The sequence below is a fragment of the Ambystoma mexicanum genome, chromosome 1q (assembly GCF_040938575.1).
Source record: "Ambystoma mexicanum isolate Mex_15411 chromosome 1q, UKY_AmexF1_1, whole genome shotgun sequence".
Classification (NCBI taxonomy): domain Eukaryota; kingdom Metazoa; phylum Chordata; class Amphibia; order Caudata; family Ambystomatidae; genus Ambystoma; species Ambystoma mexicanum.
This window is the reverse complement of record NC_090922.1, coordinates 130,289,371-130,308,609: the sequence shown is the minus strand read 5'-3', so window position 1 is coordinate 130,308,609 and position 19,239 is coordinate 130,289,371. Positions and strand designations below refer to the sequence as shown.

Sequence of the window (19,239 nt, the reverse complement as noted above, 5' to 3'; positions counted from 1 at the left end):
AGGGGGGAAGGGGGGGTGGGAATAGAAGCTTCTGCAGGGAAAAAGGGGATGTCTAGCTAGTGTGAAACACATATCGGCTCCCTTAACGCCCAGGTCCTTAACTCACCCTCCAAAAGATCCATGGTGTTATGTGAGTTGAAGAGGTCCAAGCTTGATTGGATTTGTCTGCAATAAACACATTGGAAAAAGGGAGGGAAACCAAGATTACGCTCCCGGGATGTGGGTGAAGTGATCATGGCCTCAGATGTTAAGAAGAGGCAGGGGTTGCATTCTTGGTCTCGACCAGGCAGAGCTTTACGATTGCTGCGGTTTTGGCTGACCCCAACGGTAGGTATGTGTTCGCAAAGGGTCTTTTGCATGGGGTTAAGTTCATAATAGGTTCCATATACGCCCTGAATGTGCAGCAATGTGAGTTCTGGGAGAAAATATGAGATAAATGAATTAAATTCGCTGAAGGTCAATTGGTGGTGGGTGGGGACTTCAACATGGTGTTGAACCTGCAGAGGGATCGCAAGAGGATTGGCGGGGAACGAACGAGTAAATCCAATCTAAGTGAATAAGAGCGTTTTAAAGGGGTCAAATGAGATACTGGGATTGTATGACGCCCTCCGCCCGGTGTCGGGAGGAAATAGGCCATTCATGTACTACTCTGCATCCCACGATTCGTTCTCGCGAATAGACTTCATCATGGTGGACAAAAGCCTGGGAGATAAGGTACTGCAATCCCAAGTAACACCAATTCTGTGGTCGGACCACGATATGGTCGCAATTACAGTTGACATGGGGGATCTGAAAGTTGCCAAGGGTACCTGGAGATGTAATGAGTTCCTGCTGAAGGATAAAGAGGTGCAACAGGAGCTGCTAAGTGGGATCAAGGAATACCTCTTATTTAATGATACGGGGGAGGTGAGAATCCAATCTGTCTGGGACGGTTTCAAGACAACCATAAGAGGGACCTTAATAAAAATAGGCTCTAAGAAAAAGAGGGAAAGGGAAGAGAAGGAGGTTAAATTGTGCAGGAAGATCGAGGAAATACAACCGGGAGGTATCCAGGGGCAATATATGTTGCCCGCCAAGGCGAAAGAGCTCCGCAAATTTAAGACCCAATTGAAAGCAATACTGATGCAGGAAACGGAACAAAATCTCCTGTTCCTGAAACAGAAATATCATGAGAAGGGAGACAGAGCAGGCAGGATCTTGGCATGGACACTGATGGAAGAGAAAAAGAGGAGGACCATTGGGGTTAAAAGGACAGAGGATGATAGATACCTACACGATGTCCAGAGTATAGGGGACGAGTTTGTAGAATACTATAGAACCCTATATTCATCGGAATGGGAGGGGGAGGAAACCCAAATAGATGATTTTCTGAAAAATTCCCAATCCCAGTGCTCCCAAAGGAGATAGCGGAAAACCTAGATAACCCATAACTGCAGAGGAAGTCATGAAGGCAATTGCGGGAATGAAAGCGGGATCCGACCTGGGGGAGGATGAATTCACTATAAAATTCTATAAACTATTTAGATCTCTGCTGGCTCCACATTTAGCAAAGTTATTTAACGTGTGCTTGGAGGGCTAGCCCCCCCCTCCACCCCCCACAATGATGGCGACAGTCATTGTCGCAATCCCAAAAGAAGGGAAGGATTAAACCAAGTGCTCCTCCTATAGGCCAATTTATCTCCTGAATGGAGACGTAAAGATACTTGCAAAGGTCCTGGGAACAAGACTGGAGGGAAGCATGTTGTTACTAGTGCACAGTGACCAGGTGGGATTCATCAGGGGAAGGCAAGGGTCAGACAACATAAGGAAGACCATCAACCTGATCCATGGGGCTCAAACCAGAGGGCTGGATGCATGCCTAGTTATGTTGGACTCAGAAAAGGCCTTTGATAGGGTCGAATGGCAATTCATGTTGAAGATGCTGGCAAAGATGGGGATGGGAACACATTTCCTGAAATGGGTGACAGTACTTTACAACAGACCCAGGGCGAGGGCGGATAAACAGGGGGCTTACAGAGTCGTTTGAACTCACGAGAAGCACCAGGCAGGGATGACCCCTCTGTCCACTATTTTATGCCCTCGCAATGGTGCCGCTAGCAATTGCAATACGGATGAATGAACAGATGAAGGGTATAGCGGGGGGTGGGGGGATCACTGGAATACAAAATCTCTGTTTGTAGACGATGTGTTGGCTTACCTCACAAATATACAGGTCTCCACACCTGCATTAATGGCTCAATAGCTGAGTATGGTCTCCTCACGGGGCGCAAAATTAACGTGGGGAAATCAGCCATCATGCCACTACTAACACGGAGCCGGCTCCTAGATACAAAACGAAGTTTCCTGAAGGTCAACCATAAAAGCATTCCATACCTGGGCATATGGGTGACGAGGGATTTCGGTGAAATGGGGACGGCTAGCACGCAGCTAACGGCGGACCTGAAGAGATGAACAAGTTACTTACCAACTGTAACGTTCTTTCGACTGGATGTTCCTCCCACGTATTCCTCATCTTAGATATAATCTGCCAGCTTTTCCCCAGAGGGCGCTGTGCTCGAGGCCGCGTAGCTTTAGTCCCTCGAGGGCCGCCGTCGAGCATCGACGTCATCCGTCGTATAAAGGGCTCGAGCCGCTCCCATTGGTCTCAGTTCTGTTTTTTCAGCGTTAATGGTCGCATCAGTAAGATCAGGCATTGAAGGATGTCAGGCTCTTAAGGAAGTACAAGTGCAAAAAGCTTAAAAACTGTACAGAGGGGTAGGTTGGGAGGGTCAATGAGGAATACGTGGGAGGAACATCCAGTCGAAAGAACGTTACAGTTGGTAATTAACTTGTTCTTCGAATGGATTGTGTCCTTCGACATATTCCTCATCTTAGATAGACTCCCACAGCAGTAGTAAATTGGAGGAGGGAGTACCAGAGTTTTTAATTATGTACTGAATGAAGGACGTCTTTTGCAAAAAGGCCTCCTTGGTAAGAAGTGGAGTCTAAACAATAATGTTTTACAAAGGTCTGCATAGATGACCAGGTGGCCGCTGCACAAATGTCCTGCGCAGGAACACCCCTCTGAAGAGCCGTGGAAGTTGCTATGCACCTAATTGAATGAACCCTTAATCCATGTGGAGGCTCTTTCCCAGCCAACCTGTAACATTCAGATATTCCTAGGATTATCCATCTGGATAAGGTTTGTTTGGACACACCAAGGCCCAATTGGTGTCCAGTGTAACCGACAAATAGCTGATCGGTTTGTCTAAATCTTTCAAGTCTAGAGACATAGTAGCTGCAAGCCCTTTTAGGGTCTAGCCTGTGGACCCTTTCTTCCTCTTTACTAGCGTGCGGAGGAGGGTAAAAGGAAGGTAAAGTAATCTTTTGTGACAGATGGAAATCTGAAACTATTTTAGGCAAGAAAAAAGGTTTGCCCTTCAAAATAACTTTATCATTGTGGAAAATAGTGTGAGGAGGCTTACAAGAGAGCGCCTGCAACTCACTCACCCTGCGGGCTGAAGTTAAAGCCACTATTTTAACAGTTTTAAAGGTTAGGAGCCTTAAAGGGCAAGAATGTAAAGGCTCAAAAGGGGCACACAAGATATTTTAAGACTAAATTTAAGTCCCAAATGGGAACCTGAAAAGGTGTAGGAGGGAATACATTTGTTAACCATTTAAGAAATTGGACAACTAAAGGCATCTTAAAATATGAAAATTCTTCGAGGAGCGCTTGAAAATAGATAGCGCTGCTAAATATCCTTTAATAGTACCAACTTGGAGCCCCGAGTTGGCCAAATGTAAAAGAAAGGAAAGCACCATGGGAGTGCTACATTGAAAAGGATCCACATGCTTATCCCTGCACCAGTTACTGAATTTCTTCCGACACCGGTATAAGGATTTTGTTGCTGGCCTTCTAGCCGAATTTCCATAACGTCGCCCGGAAGGTCCCAATCCTTATATCTCAGCCTCTCAGAAGCCAAGCGTGAAGGCTGAGAGCTTTGACCTCTGGATGGAGAACCTGACCTTGCCTTTGGGAGAGGAGATCCTCTCTTTGTGGAAGACATATTGGAGGGCAGATGGACATGTCCAGTAGGTCCGGGCACCACGTTCTCCTGGCCCAATCCGGGGCAATTAGGATCATGGTTTTCCTGAACTTTCTCAACCTCCTGATTACTTGATGAATCACAGGGACTGGAGGGAATGCGTATAGGAGTGGAAATATCCAGTACACCACAAACGCGTCCCCTAGAGCTCCTCTCGGGGGAAATTCCCCTTGAGCAGTACAGTTCGCACTTTCGGTTGGTACCAGTCACAAACAGATCCACTTGAGGGGTTCCCCAAAGGGCGAAGATATCTTGAAGGACTTCCTGAGCTAGTTCCCATTCGTTCGAGACTGTGCTCTGCCTGCTCAGAGCGTCTGCCGCTGTGTTTTTCTTTCCGACTAGATGAATCGCTGATCGAGAGATTCCTTCTTGCATTGCCCAGAACCAGAGCTGCATTGCCTCTCTGCACAGTGGGAGTGATCCGACGCCTCCTCTTTTGTTGAGGTAGTACATGACCAGTGTGTTGTCCGTCATTATCAGGACATTTCTTTCCCCGCACAGAGGGCAGGAAGGCCTTCAGCGCTAGTCTGATTGCTCTCAGCTCCAAAAGGTTGATCTGTAGTTTGGACCCCGATGGAGACCAACGACCGCTGATTGTCAGATCGTTGCTGTGGGCTCCCCACCCAATGAGTGAGGCGTCCATCACTACCGTTATCTCTGTCCATGATTGCCAAAAAGGTTCCCGCTTGAGGATATTCTCCTTGCAAGCCCACAATAGGAGATCTTGAACCACTTTGGTGGGGACTTGAAGAAGATCTGACATCTCCCCTGAAAACTGGGACCATTGAGTCCTGAGGGCCCACTGAAGGGATCTCATCCTCAATCTGGCCTCTGGCACCAGAAAAATGCAGGATGCCATGATGCCTAGCAACCTTAGAAAGCCGAATGCCAGTAGACGTTGGACATTTTGAAACTTCATTACCATCTGCAGAATGTGGTGCGCTCTCTCCTCGGGAGGCGAGGCTTTCCCTAAGGAGGTGTCCAGGATCGCTCCGATGAATTGGAGTTTTTGGCGTGGAATCATATGTGACTTCTTGTAATTGAGGGAGAAGCCCAAACTGTGTAAGAAGCGGCAGGTCAGGGCCAGATGTTCCTCGGCTCGATCGGATGAACTCGCCCTGATTAGCCAATCGTCCAGATAAGGGTAGATGTGAATCCCCCTTCTTCTGATACTCACTCGCTGCCACCACCGCCATCAGTTTGGTGAAGACCCTCGGGGCAGAGGTTAGCCCAAAAAGGTAGAACCCGAAACTGATAATGAGAACCACCAATTGCGAACCTCAGGTACTTTCTGTGCTTGAGATGGATTGGCACATGAAAGTAAGCATCCTGAAGGTCCAATGAAACCAGCCAGTCCTGAAGCAGAAGAGCCTGATGGATCTGAGAAAGGGTCACCATCTTGAACTTGTCCTTCCTGAGGAACTTGTTCAAGCTTCTCAAGTCCAAGATGGGTCTCAATCCTCTGTCCTTTTTTGGGATGAGAAAATAGGGGGAGTACCAGCCCTTGTTCATCTCCGCTACAGGTACATGTTCTATTGCACCTTTCTCTAGCAGGGTTAAAATCTCCTGCACACGGAGCAGGTCTGGAGTCTTTACAGAGTTGGCTCCCAGTGGATGATTTTGAGGTCTTTGATGAAAAGGAAGACAGTAACCATGGGTCACTATCTCTAGTGCCCAGGCATCTGACATAATGCCCGGCCATTCGTCCAGATACCGAGTGATTCTGCCTCCCACCAGGGATTTGTGGTTTAAGACCTCAAAGTGGCTTTGCAGCGGCTGCAGCAGTGGCTGAGGAGGTAGTAGCCGCTGCTGAGGCTGATCTAGCACCTCTCCCTTTTCCACACGAAAGGGTTTTCTCTGTTGGCCTCTTTGAGTGGCCTGCCCTCTCCCTTTTCCAAAAGAGGAATAGAAGCGAAAAGGGCAACTCTTCCAGGAAGATGAGCCTGTGTAAGAGTGTTGCTGAGGTTGTCTTATAGCAGCGCTGAGTGATTTCGCTGCCGCTTTCAAGGTTTGCAGCTTCTCCAAGCTCTTGTCTGCCTTGCTGCCAAACAACCTCAAGCCGTCAAAAGGCATATTAAGTCATCTAGACTGCACATCAGGCGCAAAGCCAGATTTCCTTAGCCATGCAAATCTTCACAAGACTGTGCTAGATGCCATGGACCTGCTTATACTATCCGCAGTGTCCAGTCCTGACTGAAGGCATTCCTCCATAGTCTCTTTACCATCCTTCTCTATAGCCAGGAAACCATCCCGTTCTTCACCTTCCGGGATGCGTTCAGCCACTGATGACATGCAGCCCCACAGGGTTTAAGTAGATCTTGCTAATGTGCAAGTGACAGTAGATTTCAGAGCCATGATGCCCGAAGTAAAAGCTTTCCGGGCCCAAGCATCAACTCAGAGTCAAGTTTGTGTAGCTTTTGATTTTCGATTTTCTTTTTTTTTTCTCTGAGAAGATAGAGAAGAACAAGTTAGTTACCAACTGTAACGTTCTTTCGACTGGATGTTCCTCCCACGTATTCCTCATCTTGTGATCAATCGTTATCTCCAGCTTTGCTGCTTCGGAAAAAACAATTCTCGGCAGAGGGTGCTGTGCTCGAGGTCGTGGCGTCGATTGTTCCTCGACGTACTCCGTACTCTGTCGACGTCACCGATGGTATAAATAGCTCGAGCCGCGCCCGTTGCTTCAGTTCTATTTTTTCGATGAAATATATATAGGAGGAACACCCAGGCGTGTCCCATGACCGATACATTCTTCGTGAGAGGAAAGTGTAAGAAAACGTAAACTGTACTGTGGGGTAGGATGGGAGGGTCGATGAGGAATACGTTGGAGGAACATCCAGTCGAAAGAAAGTTACAGTTGGTAAGTAATTTGTTCTTCGAATGGATTGTGTCCTCCCACGTATTCCTCATCTTGTGATAGGCTCCCATAGCAGTATCAATTTATTGGAGGTGGGAGTACCATTTCAGTTTTCGTGGACAGAATACAGAACTGCCTTTGCAAATAAACCCTCGTTAGAAGAAGCAGTGTCCAAACAATAATGTTTAACAAAAGTATGTATTGTTTTCCAGGTTGCAGCTGCACAAATGTCTGCTGCCGGACTCCCCTCTTTAGAGCCGCAGACGTAGCCATTACCCTTGTAGAATGGGCATGAAGCCCATCTGGTGGTTCCTTTCCCGCTAGTCTGTAGCATTCAACTATGGCTAATATGATCCAGCTGGAAATGGTCTGTTTTGTTACAGATAAGCCTAATTTTTGACCAGTGTAACCCACAAACAGTTGGTCATCTTGTCTCAATTTAGCCATCCTAGAGATGTAAAAACTAAGAGCCCTCTTGGGATCTAATCTGTGTAATCTCTCCTCTTCTTTGCCCAGATGAGGAGGAGGATAAAACGTAGGAAGTACTATTTTTTGTGACAAATGGAAGTCCAAGACTACTTTTGGCAAAAATGAAGCTTTAACTTTAAGGACTACCTTATCTTTATAAAAAATAGTATATGGTGGTTTGCATGAGAGAGCCTGAAGTTCGCTAACTCTGCGGGCTGATGATAGGGCCACAAGGAGGACAGTTTTTAGAGTCAAAAGCCTCACTGGACATGAGTGCAGAGGCTCAAAAGGTATGCAAGTCAAGAATTGTAATACTAAATTTAAGTCCCAGGCTGGTACATGAAAAGGTACTGGAGGGTATACATTAGTGAGCCCCTTTAAGAACTGAATTATTAACGGTATTTTTAAATATGAAACCTCTTCCGAGGAGCGCTTGAAAATGGACAGCGCAGCAAGGTATCCTTTTATTGTTCCTATCTGGAGCCCCAGATTAGCTAGATGTAGCAGAAAGGAAAGCACCATTGGGGTGCCACACTGAAAAGGGTCCACATCCTTGTCTTTGCACCAGTTACTAAACCTATTCCAGCGACATCGGTACAAACACTTTGTTGCTGGTCTTCTGGCCGAAAGCAAAATTTCCATTGAGTCTTGCGGAAGAACCCAATCCTTGTATCTCAACCTCTCAGAAACAATGCGTGAAGGTTGAGTGTCTTGACCTCTGGATGGAGAACCCGACCTTCCTCTTGCGAGAGAAGATCCTCTCTTTGCGGAAGACGTATTGGAGGGCAGATGGATATGTGTAGAAGGTCCGGGTACCACGTCCTCCTGGCCCAATCCGGGGCAATTAGGGTCATGGTTTTCCTGAAATTTCTCAACCTCCTGATTACTTGAGGAATCACGGGGACTGGGGGAAACGCATACAGCAGTGGAAACTTCCACTCCACTACGAATGTGTCTCCCAGAGCTCCTCTTTGAGGAAATTCCCTTGAGCAGTACTGATCGCACTTCCGGTTGATCGCGGTGGCGAACAGATCCACTTGAGGCGTTCCCCAAAGGGCGAAGATCTCCAGAAGGACTTCCTGAGCCAGCTCCCACTCGTGAGAGACCGTGCTCTGCCTGCTCAGAGCGTCTGCCGCTGTGTTCTTCTCTCCGGCTAGGTGAATTGCCGACAGAAAGATTCCTTCTCGTATTGCCCAGAACCAGAGCTGCATTGCCTCTCTGCACAGTGGCAGTGACCCTACACCTCCTCTCTTGTTGAGATAGTACTTGGCCACTGTGTTGTCCATCATTATCAGAACATTCTTTCCCTGTACAGAGGGCAGAAAGGCCTTCAGAGCTAGTCTGATTGCCCTCAGCTCTAATAGGTTGATGTGTAGGTTGCACTCCGATGGAGACCAACGGCCGCTGATTGTCAGATCGTTGGTGTGTGCTCCCCACCCCGTGAGTGAGGCGTCCGTCACTACCGTTATCTCCGGCCATGGTTGCCAAAAAGACTCTCCCTTGAGAATGTTGTCGTTGCAAGCCCACCATAGAAGATCCTGAGCAACTGCGCTCGGAACTTGCAGAAGATCCGACATATTCCCCGAGAGCTGGGACCACTGAGTTCTGAGTGCCCATTGAAGGGATCTCATTCTCAACCTGGCCTCTGGTACTAGGAAAATGCAGGATGCCATGAGGCCGAGCAACCTGAAAAAATCGAAGGCCGGTAGACGTTGGGCATTCTGGAATTTTGTTACCATCTGCTGGATGTGGAGAGCTCTCACTTCGGGAGGCGAGGCTTTTTCCGATGAAGTGTCCAAGAATGCTCCGATAAACTGGAGTTTCTGTGCTGGTATCATGTGGGACTTCTTGAAATTGAGGGAGAAGCCCAGTTTGTGGAGGAACTGGCAGGTGATCGAAAGATGTTCCTGAGCTTGTTCTAGAGAACTTGCTCTGATCAACCAGTCGTCCAGGTAGGGATATATGTGAATACCTCCTTTCCTGAGACTTGCTGCCACAACCGCCAACTGTTTGGTGAAAACCCTCGGGGCGGAGGTCAACCCAAATGGCAGAACTCGAAACTGATAATGAGAATTGCCAATCGCGAACCTCAGGTACTTTCTGTGCTTTGGATGGATTGGCACATGAAAATAAGCATCCTGAAGGTCCAATGATACCAACCAATCTTGGAGTTGGAGAGCCTGAAGGATCTGAGAAAGAGTCACCATCTTGAACTTGTCCTTCCTGAGGAACTTGTTCAAGTTTCTCAAGTCCAAGATGGGTCTCAGTCCTCTGTCCTTTTTTGGGATGAGAAAATATGGGGAGTACCAACCCCTGTTCCTCTCTCCGCTACAGGTACCACTTCTATGGCCCCTTCTCTAGCAGGGTTAAAATTTCCTGCAACAGGAGCGGATCCGGAATTTTGACGGAGTTGGCTCCCGGTGGATGATTCTGAGGCCTTTTTAGAAAGGGGAGACAGTAACGTTGGGCTACTGTTTCCGGTGCCCAGGCATCTGAGGTAATGCCCCGCCATTCCTTCAGATGTTGAGAGATCCTGCCTCCCACTGGTGATTTGTGTAACAAGGTCTCAGAGGGATTTGGAGGCGGCTGCAGGAGTGGCTGAGGGTACAGATGCCGCTCCTGAGGCTGATTTTGCACCTCTTCCTCGTGCTCCACGAGGGAAGTTCCTTTTGCCCCTTTGAGAAGCCTGTCCTCTTCCTCTACCAAAAGAGGAGTAGTATCGAAAAGAACGACCCCTCCAGGAAGATGAGCCGGAATAGGGTTTAAGAGGCTGGCGCAAAGAGGCGCTAAGTGATTTAGCTGCCGCTTTCGAGGTCTGAAGTTTTTCTAGGCTTTCATCAGCCTTTCTGCAAAAGAGCCTCGAGCCATCAAAGGGCATGTTGAGGAGTCTAGCTTGCACGTCCGGTGCAAATCCCGACTTCCTCAACCACGCAAATCTGCGTAGCACAACGCTTGCAGCCATGGATCTGCTGATAGTATCAGCAGTATCACGTCCAGACTGGAGGTATTCCCCCATTGCCTCCTTCCCGTCTTTGACTATATTCAGGAAGCCTTCCCTTTCCTCGCCTTCCGGAATATGATCAGCCGCCGCCGAAATACAGTCCCACAGGGTATGGGTAAACCTGGCTAGGGTACAGGTGACATTTGCCGACTTAAGTGCCATACTGCCTGACGTGAAAACTTTACGTGCCCAGGCGTCAATTTTTTTATCCTCTCTATCTGGAGGGATAGTTGGATAAGCAGTTTGTTTTGAAGTGGATGCTGCTTGAATGACTAAACTCTCTGGAGTCGGATGTTTATTCAAATATTCAGGATCCGTTCCAGCTGGTCTATATTTTCTTGGAAAAGTGCTATCTGCAGCAGCAATAGTTTCTGGTTTCTCCCAGTTTTCTTCCACAGTCCTTTGAAGGGCCCTGTGAAAAGGGAGAACAGGATCCTTCTGAGGTCCCTTGACGATAATATCCGTCATGTCATCTTGTTCAAAAATGGGTGAAGTATTACCCCAACCCATGTATTCAACTACCCTGGTCATAAGACCCCTGTATCCAGCATCTGCATGCTCTGCAGGATCAGGTTTGGCGAACTGTAATTCTGGGGATGTGTCAACTCCACTGGCAGAATGTAGAGTATCACTCAGGTCTTTCATTCTAGATTCCTCGTCAATAAGTTCTTCAGGAACTTGCCCTATACCATAAGTAACTCCCAAAGGAGTAACTTCGTCTTCTTCTGAAGCAGACTCTTCATAGATTGCAGACATAGATTTGAAAAAGTCTGATCTGGGCAAAGTAGTGAATCTCCTTTCTTCCTCTTCCATCTGCTTCGATGGAAATGGCAAATCCCTCTAAGTTTTCGAGGGTGTCTTCGAAGTCTTCGAAGTTGACTTCGATAATGGCGTCGATGACGCATTTGGCTTTGGCGTCGAAATTATCGACGTCGAGGGCGTCGACGAAGTTGTTGAAGTCTTCGACGATTTGTGTTTCTTTGCCGGCACTGGAGAGGTGCTCCACTCTCGAAGATTCGACGGTTTTACGTCGACTCGAGGTTTTTTGTATTCCTCGACGCTACTTGTCTTGGCCATAGTAGCCTTGGACTTCCCTTTGTCGTCCAATGGAGCGACTTTAGGGGTTTGGCTTTTTCGAGGTTCTTTCGAGGGGGTCGAGGCCGCATTCTCGAAAACCTCCATCTTTTTGCGGAATTCTTCCCACTTACTGGGAGAATCCGATTTAGTCGGACAACGAATTTCTTCGGTCGACTCGGAAGAAGAAGATGATGAGGGAGATCTATGTCTCCTCTTCATTTTTTTCAATGATGACGAAGAATGTCTCGATCTACTCCTAGATCGAGATCTCTTCGAGTGCCTATGGCGATCCGATCCCTTAGAATCAGTTGCTTTCTTATGTCTTTTTGACGAAACCTTTTCTGAGGCCTTCCTCCCCACCGACAGTTTGCATCTCCTCTCACAAAGAGCTTTTTCGGTCATCGATTGGCAGGACCAGCAGTCGTCGGGTTCGGTGACTGGAACCGAGACACCAGAGACAAATCCGGTGGGGAGCGGTGATTGACATCTTAGATCCACAATCTGCACACTTTTTAAACCCAGTTCTGGGTGTCGAAGGTGTCGAAGATGATGACATTTTCTTCACAGAAAATAGAAGCGCGCCGTTCTCGATAGCGGAGCGATCGGAAAAACGTAACTGAAGCAACGGGCGCGGCTCGAGCTACTTATACCATCGGTGACGTCGACGGAGTACGTCGAGGGACAATCGACGCCACGACCTCGAGCACAGCACCCTCTGCCGAGAATTTTTTTTCCGAAGCAGCGAAGCTGGAGATAACGATTTATCACAAGATGAGGAATACGTGGGAGGACACAATCCATTCGAAATCTTGATTTATTGCCCCTAACAGCTCTCCAGGTTTTTGTTGGCTTTCTGCCAACGTTGATATTCAAAGTTCTTGGCTCAGCTAGTTATTTTCATGCCCAGCGCAACTGATTGCCTCTCCCTGCTCTTCCCCTATGTCAAGTGCGATTTGATCTTCAACTTGATTCTGACTTTTATTAGGTCTATTATGGATGCCTTTAAGGCTATTCTCCTGAATCTTCCCTTTGATTTGATTTTTCCGTCCTTTTTCCTGTGGGGATCGGATGAATTTTATTGCTCACTTGAACAAATTCTATTTGTGAGGCTGGGGCACTTGAAGATGAAGCACTCAATGCATCCAGGTTCTGTAGCCCCGATGGAAATTCGCCAGTGTCAAACTTCTTCGCAGCAGTAATGTATCCCTCCAAGTATAGCAGTTTGTGTGCATCACTGCCATCATCGTTGTATGGTCCTTCAAGGTGTCATTTATTGCCTTGTATAATTTTGTGAATGGAGCCAGGGCAATTGTTAATGTGGACATCACTGCCAGTAGGTCAGGTTTTTTTTTTTTTGAGTTTCCTTTTCCATGGATCCCTGGTGAGGGTCAGACCTTTGTATCCTGCTGGAATTAGGTGGCAGGGTATGGCAACAGATTTGATGCTTGCTCTTTGCTATAAGTCTGATCTTGGAGGTATGACACATCTGCTACTTCACTTTGTTCCCCTTTTATGGTCTGCGTCCCTTTGGAATCCAACAAATTGAAGGCTCCTTTATTTGCATTGATGGTTTGAGACGAGCTCCCCAGGCAGTCTTAGAATCACATGTCGAGTATTCGGGCTTCCTTATTTCTTTTACTGAAGCCCTTTTCCAGATCTTTATTTCGATGTATAGTGGTCATTGCTAGAGCATTAGGAAGTTTAGTAGGCGTCAACGTTATCAACGTTGTCCCGGGGCTCCCCTTTCTTCCAATCTCGATTATAGCACAAGGTGGGTTAAGAAGGAAGGATTGAGAAGATTTCACCGTTGATATTCAAAGTTGAATAGTCTTCATTAATGAAAGTGTGTTGTGATGAGGTTGTTTATTTTTATTGTTTGCTGTAACCAAGTGTCATCTTGTTGTTGTTCCTCCTAAACTAGGTGGTCCAGATTCATATACCTCTTCCTTTACCATCTGTGGTTCTGGAAAATCTTGTGCTCCCTCTAATATCTCAGCGTCAGAGAGTTCTCCAGCCGTGTCTGCAGGCAACAGTGTCCTTGATTTAGAAAAATATGTTGCACATGTCAGTACGTCATCTGGTCTTTTTTTAAAACAATTTTTCAATGGATTCTTGACGCCTTGGTTGCTTTTGCTCCATGCTGTTGTGATACTTTGGGGGCTGTGGCACTTGACTTTTTACTACCTTCTAATTGTAGGGGGTTATTGGAAGTATTTGATTTGCTTTTGGGATTCAACAAATCCTGTAAGGATTTAAAGATGAATAAACTTCCTTCCACTGGCATTTTAAAGTTTTTCCACCTTAATGCATCCTGTACTTCCTGAGCATCATGTACGATATTCTTGGCATGGCTTTCCAATACAAATTTCATTAACAGCTCATCTGTAATAGCCATTTCTAGCTGTGTTTCAGCTGCCTCTTTAGTTGCTATATTACTAGGATTTGCCCCTACGACGTTTAAAGGCGCGACTTCCTGTATTTCTAACAGAATTAAGTCATGTAAAACAACCTCCTCAGATATACTGGTCTTGTGTATTTCAACTTGGATGATTTGTTCTCTCCTCTCTTAGGAGGATTTTACCATTTGGTCAAGTGCGATAGATTGTGAAGTCGGCATAGTGTTGGTGACGTTCTTAATGAGCTGGGTGTCGGCATCTGCTGCTGACAGTATTTCTTCTGCAGACTTTTTGTTTTGCCCCCATTTTGTTTCATCGGAAAGAAGACCAGGAAGAAAAAGCTGCATTTTTGCCGTTCCGGCATTCATATTTTGTATTGTGAACTTTGCTCCTCCTTTTGAATACCCCCATTTCCTGACTGAGCTTCGTTCATTATCATAGCGTCACCTTTTTCAAAGGCGGCTGAATTTTGAAGTTCCAAAAACAGGGAGATTTCTAACAGAGACAAGATTAGTTCAGCGAGGGGACTATATCTGTTGCTATTGAAAACCTCTCTAGGTGTTATCGGGGTCACGTGCGCGGCCAGGTGTGTAGGTTCGGTGGAAGCAGGAGTGGGGGAGGACATTAGTGAAATGTTTACCGCGGATATTTTATATTTAGACTTACCTGCGGTTTGCTCGTCAGTTTCACCTGGTGTCCATATTCGCAGTGGGAGTGTTTTGGAAAGCTCAGAGTTCCTTTCTTCCTCGCGCCGCGGTTTAGAGCTACAAAGACACCATCCTTCCTCCATTCCAGGGGGCCTGTTCAGCGCGGCACAGCACAGACTGCAGTCACGAAAACTCAGCGGCCGCTCTGCGGTATTGCTGGGTTTTTAAACAAAAGTCCGCCCACACTGCAGCTGGCAGCAAAGACAGCCCAAGGATCACTTAGAAGGTAGAGAAGACTGCACAGACTGAAGTCACGCAAACTAAGCTGCCAAATTCCACCATCCTGATATTATTTTGATCCAATCCTTTACACATTAGTGTTCAAGAGGAAAGTGAGGGCAAGCATAGGTTTGAAACAGACATCTTTATTATTTTGACTGACAGGCATTTGACTACCTTTTGACTTAGTTTAATGGTCGACTACTCCCATTTGGAAATCGGGCCAGTAAGAAGTCTCCAACCCCTTTTCAAGTAATACATGTTTTACAAACTTGCTTCCTTGTGTCTGGGACTACCTTTTGATACCATGCCTACCTCCCAATAGCCAGAGATTTAGCTGTTTGAGTCAATGTTTTTTTCTATGTCAACTCATCATCCGTGGAGGAATAGAACAATTCCGTGCCCACGAGCGGCAGGTTGAATATTCTATCCTGAACATCCGCCAAGATCCTAGCATGCATCCACCCCACAAAGATGCCCCTTGCTTTCTGTGTCTATGGGAGAGACAGTAAACCCTAGGAGGTCTTGCACAATAATTTTAGCCTCTGATAAGCCAGCTTTAAAGGAAGCCTGATTGTCCAGTGGCAAGTCATGCTGGAAGTCACTGATCTCCCTCCACAACTTTTGGTCTGCTGCTGCCAGCATGGCATCAGCGTTGGCCTGCCTGTGATGTAAGCCTGTGCACTAAGATATACTTTCCTCCTGAAGGTTTCCAACAGTTTGTCATTCTTTGACAAACAACTGGGCGTGGAAGTTGCAACTGAGGAACTGTAAGGTTTGGAATAAATGGATGCTGCCATCACCACTGCAGAGTGCGGCTTACGGACGTGCTGAAAGCAGTATGTGATCGCTTAGGAGTTCGATAAAGCGTGCATCCCACATTTTATTATGCTGAGAATTGGACCGCTTTTTTCCTATACTTCTTTAGCAAACGTAACCACATCGTTTTGGAGCGGAATGCCTGACATGCCTGCTAATCTCAAATCCATTATCTCCACTAGCACCCCTGGTTCTTGTTGCATTTGCTCCAGTTGCAGAACCCCAAGAAAGGCTGCACGTCCCTGCAACCGACAATGAAAAAAGTTGGTGGATGCAGAAGTCTTGTCATCGTCGTCATTATGGGCCCCCACATCATCCTGTGGGCTGGGCGGAGAATCTGGAGCACGAGCCTGTGCCCATAGGAGTTCTCCCAGCTGGTCATTGCCATGAGCAGATGGCACAATTGGCGCTGGTACCTGCAGTGGTGGAGGGGTGGGTGAGGGGCAGGGGGTTGAGGGATCGGCACAGGTAAAGGAGGGGGCACCTCCATTGCATGCTAAAGAGAAGGCCCTTGCCCTGGTCCCTGATTAAACTGCAAATGGAACCCCTGCAGAGGCAGCATTTGTGGGATGACATCTTTGATTAAATACCTCAGGTAACACGCCATCTGCTGAGATTTCATGAGTGACAGAAATCTTTCAAAAAAAACTGTATTCGCAGGTCCCCTGGTTAGGCTGTGGGGCAGGAGGTAGGGCGCGGCCTTCAGAAGTGCTAGGTCTTCCTACCCGCTAGCTGATTTGTGGCACCTGAATGGGGTACACTACATTTGACTGGTGTACACATACGCCTGGGGGGGACCAACCCCCCTGGTGAAAAAGGACTGCATAGTCCACTCTGATGGAGAGGACACTGCTTGTGGCCTACTGTCCATACAGGTTGTCCTCAGGCTACAAGGGATCCAAAGCATGCTTGGCTGCTGTTTTGGGTCCTTCCACAAGAGCCTTGAGGAATGTGCGGGAAGCTGGCGTCCGGCGCAGGGTCCATAGACGTAGTAGTAATGGTAGGCCTCTGGTTGCCCTGTGCTGGTATAGCATACCTTGGAGGGAACTCTGGTAGGCGCTCAGTCCTGAGACTGTTGTACTCTAACGTACAGCCGTCCCCTCAGGCATATGCCCGATTTCAGAGCCAGTGGTCCCCTCACACCTCAGTGTGGATTAAGAGCTGCATCGCCTCTCATTGCCAGGCCTAGGAGGGCCACTAAGCTCATCTGCGCGTATGGCAGTAGCTCTAGGAGCCTCAGACCAGTGAAAGAGTCTGACTGACCCCCCTCTCAGCTGAAGAGGTTCACACAAAGGAGTCGCTGTGCGGGGTGCCTTTGATAACAATGGACTTACCTTCTTGTGTTTCAATTACTTGGCCACGAAGTTCTTGAGGTGATGTGGCAATGACCTGTTGAAATCCCTCTCCACCTGGACAACCGATTCCTGAGCGATCTTGTCGCCTGGGCGCCAGACGCTGCACACGTGTCCCAACTGTGATCTTCCCCCAGGCACTCAAGACTAAGTGCATGGGGATCCAATGCCAAAAAGGAATGGTCGCATGAGGCGCACCGGGTAAAGCCTCCCATGGCCAACATGTGCCGGGGAGACGAGGCACCGAAGGACAGTGAACACAATGTTTTTTTAAAAAAAAGAGTTTGGGGAAGGAAGCGAGGCACCAACAATAGAATGTCAGTGCAAGCTGCCTTGTTTGTTCCCATCTGAGCGGAAAAAGGGACTTTAGTGATGTCACGGGTGGCAGGGCTGGTAGGCGTGTCCACGCCACAGGTCACGCCCCGTGTGCTATACATAATTAAAGGGGAAGCTAATTTTTTATAGCCAAAGGTTCTGTACCATCCCTATATGGGTGACGCCAAAACAGGATAGAGAAAAGGGGACGGGTACGAGTATGATAGTCCTCTGCCTTAAGGAGGTAGGGTAATGGATGTCCCATATTCAGCTTCAATTGAACCCAAACAAAAAAGAGGTGATTCTGTTTGGTTACAAACACGTCCTGGTGAATCAAGCGAAGTGTCCTTCGCCTCACTGCTTAATGGGAACCAGACTGGATTATGTCCCTAAAATTCAGAATTTAGTGTGTATCGGGCAATAAAATATGGGATGTGACCAACAGGTCAGTGCCAAGGTACAATCAGCGTTTCATGCACCTCGTCTTTTATGACTGGCACTACCATACGTTCTGCAGCAATATAATTCAACCGTGGTGGGGAACTAATCAATTCCAGACTAGACTATGTTAATAGTACACTAGAAGGCATTAACTGTCGCTTTCCGGGAGGTCAGAACGCAGAGGAACGGCTCATCTTTAAAGTCCCCAAAACGGCTGTAATTTCATCTCTATGCAGAAATTCCCACTGGCTCCCTATTAAGGAACAGATTGATTTTAAAATCCTCCATTTGCAAGACAAATAGATTCCTGGCAAAAAGGCCATGGGAGCATTGTAGTTAGCAGCATTACGATAAGTGTGAGTAAACAACTGGAGAATAAGTAAGTAATCAGCTTTAAGGACATTTAATAGCAATGGGATGGGCAATCCGCCTATGACGTGTATTAAACAGACATTTTATACATGTAGATAAAGAGAAAATAATTTGAATACCTTCTTCATTGACAGCTGACTAAAGACAGTGTAGTACTTGTGCAAGCGCAGTTTTCTCAGCCATTCTAAAATCTCTTGTTGCTCCTGGGTCTGAGGGCTCTGCAGATTGGGAGAGGTTTGTAGTGATGAAGCTTCCATCTGGGAGCGGTAAGGTAATGAGCCAGAGGTCCCTAAATGGGAGTAAGGGGAAACTGGAACTCCAGGAGTGGTGTGCTGTGATGTGCTACTTTGGGAAGACTGAATACTTGCCACACCACATATGGGCCTATTGACAAACAGAAAAAATGACAGTTTAAGAGCTAGAAAATGTTATGCACGACTCAGGCTCAACCCTATAAAAATCTATGCTTTTTTTGTCTAGCACTTGTTAGATAAAATCTGTAGTTTTGCAGTGTTGTAAATTCCAGATGTTACTATTACCAGTTTCAATCCTATGTACAATAATGGGCTGGAAGTACCATCTTATTACACAGCAATACAACAGGAACCAAAATATCAGGCTGCAAACTACTAGCCAGTAATTAAAATTACTTTCCCTTTAACCTGAAGGCCAATTCTTCACAAGCACACACAACATTTCTCACTCGTCAATGGTTAGTGCCAAAAACAAATTTTGTGGCCTAAAAACAAGCAATGTTTCATAAACATTATTTGATGTTTTAAGCTGTAACACAACCAGCTTTCTACAATGGAAAGAGGCCAAACACAGTTAGTGAAATAATTAAAACCGAACTAGGAATAATCCATTGGTAAAATGACTTACTGTAGTGGTTCATTTTGTTAAAGAACAAATTACTTACCATTGGCATTCTTTCTGATGCGCAAGATCTTCCTCCTAGTCAAGAGCTGGGGAGTAGCTTTAGAGAGGCGAATAAAACTTGTAGAACAGGGGGGATTCTAAAATGTTGCTAAGTGCGAAGGTTTATTCTCATTTGAGTTTCGAGGTGCGGACGAAAGGTGTAATCCGTGGTCAAGTAGGGGAGGGTTTTTGAAGTGAAAGTTATTAAAGGT

The 19,239-nt window shown here is 46.8% G+C and overlaps 1 protein-coding gene across 1 annotated transcript in view; it reads right to left on the bottom strand.

Annotated features, from left to right (window-relative positions):
* The window catches only part of ZCCHC14 (zinc finger CCHC-type containing 14), a 1,189,754-nt gene that overhangs the window by 526,358 nt on the left and 644,157 nt on the right, over positions 1-19,239 (bottom strand). Inside the window, exon 8 of the mRNA XM_069636185.1 lies at positions 18,229-18,493. Coding sequence (XP_069492286.1) covers positions 18,229-18,493 — 265 coding nt within the window. The remainder of the gene's footprint in view (positions 1-18,228; positions 18,494-19,239) is intronic.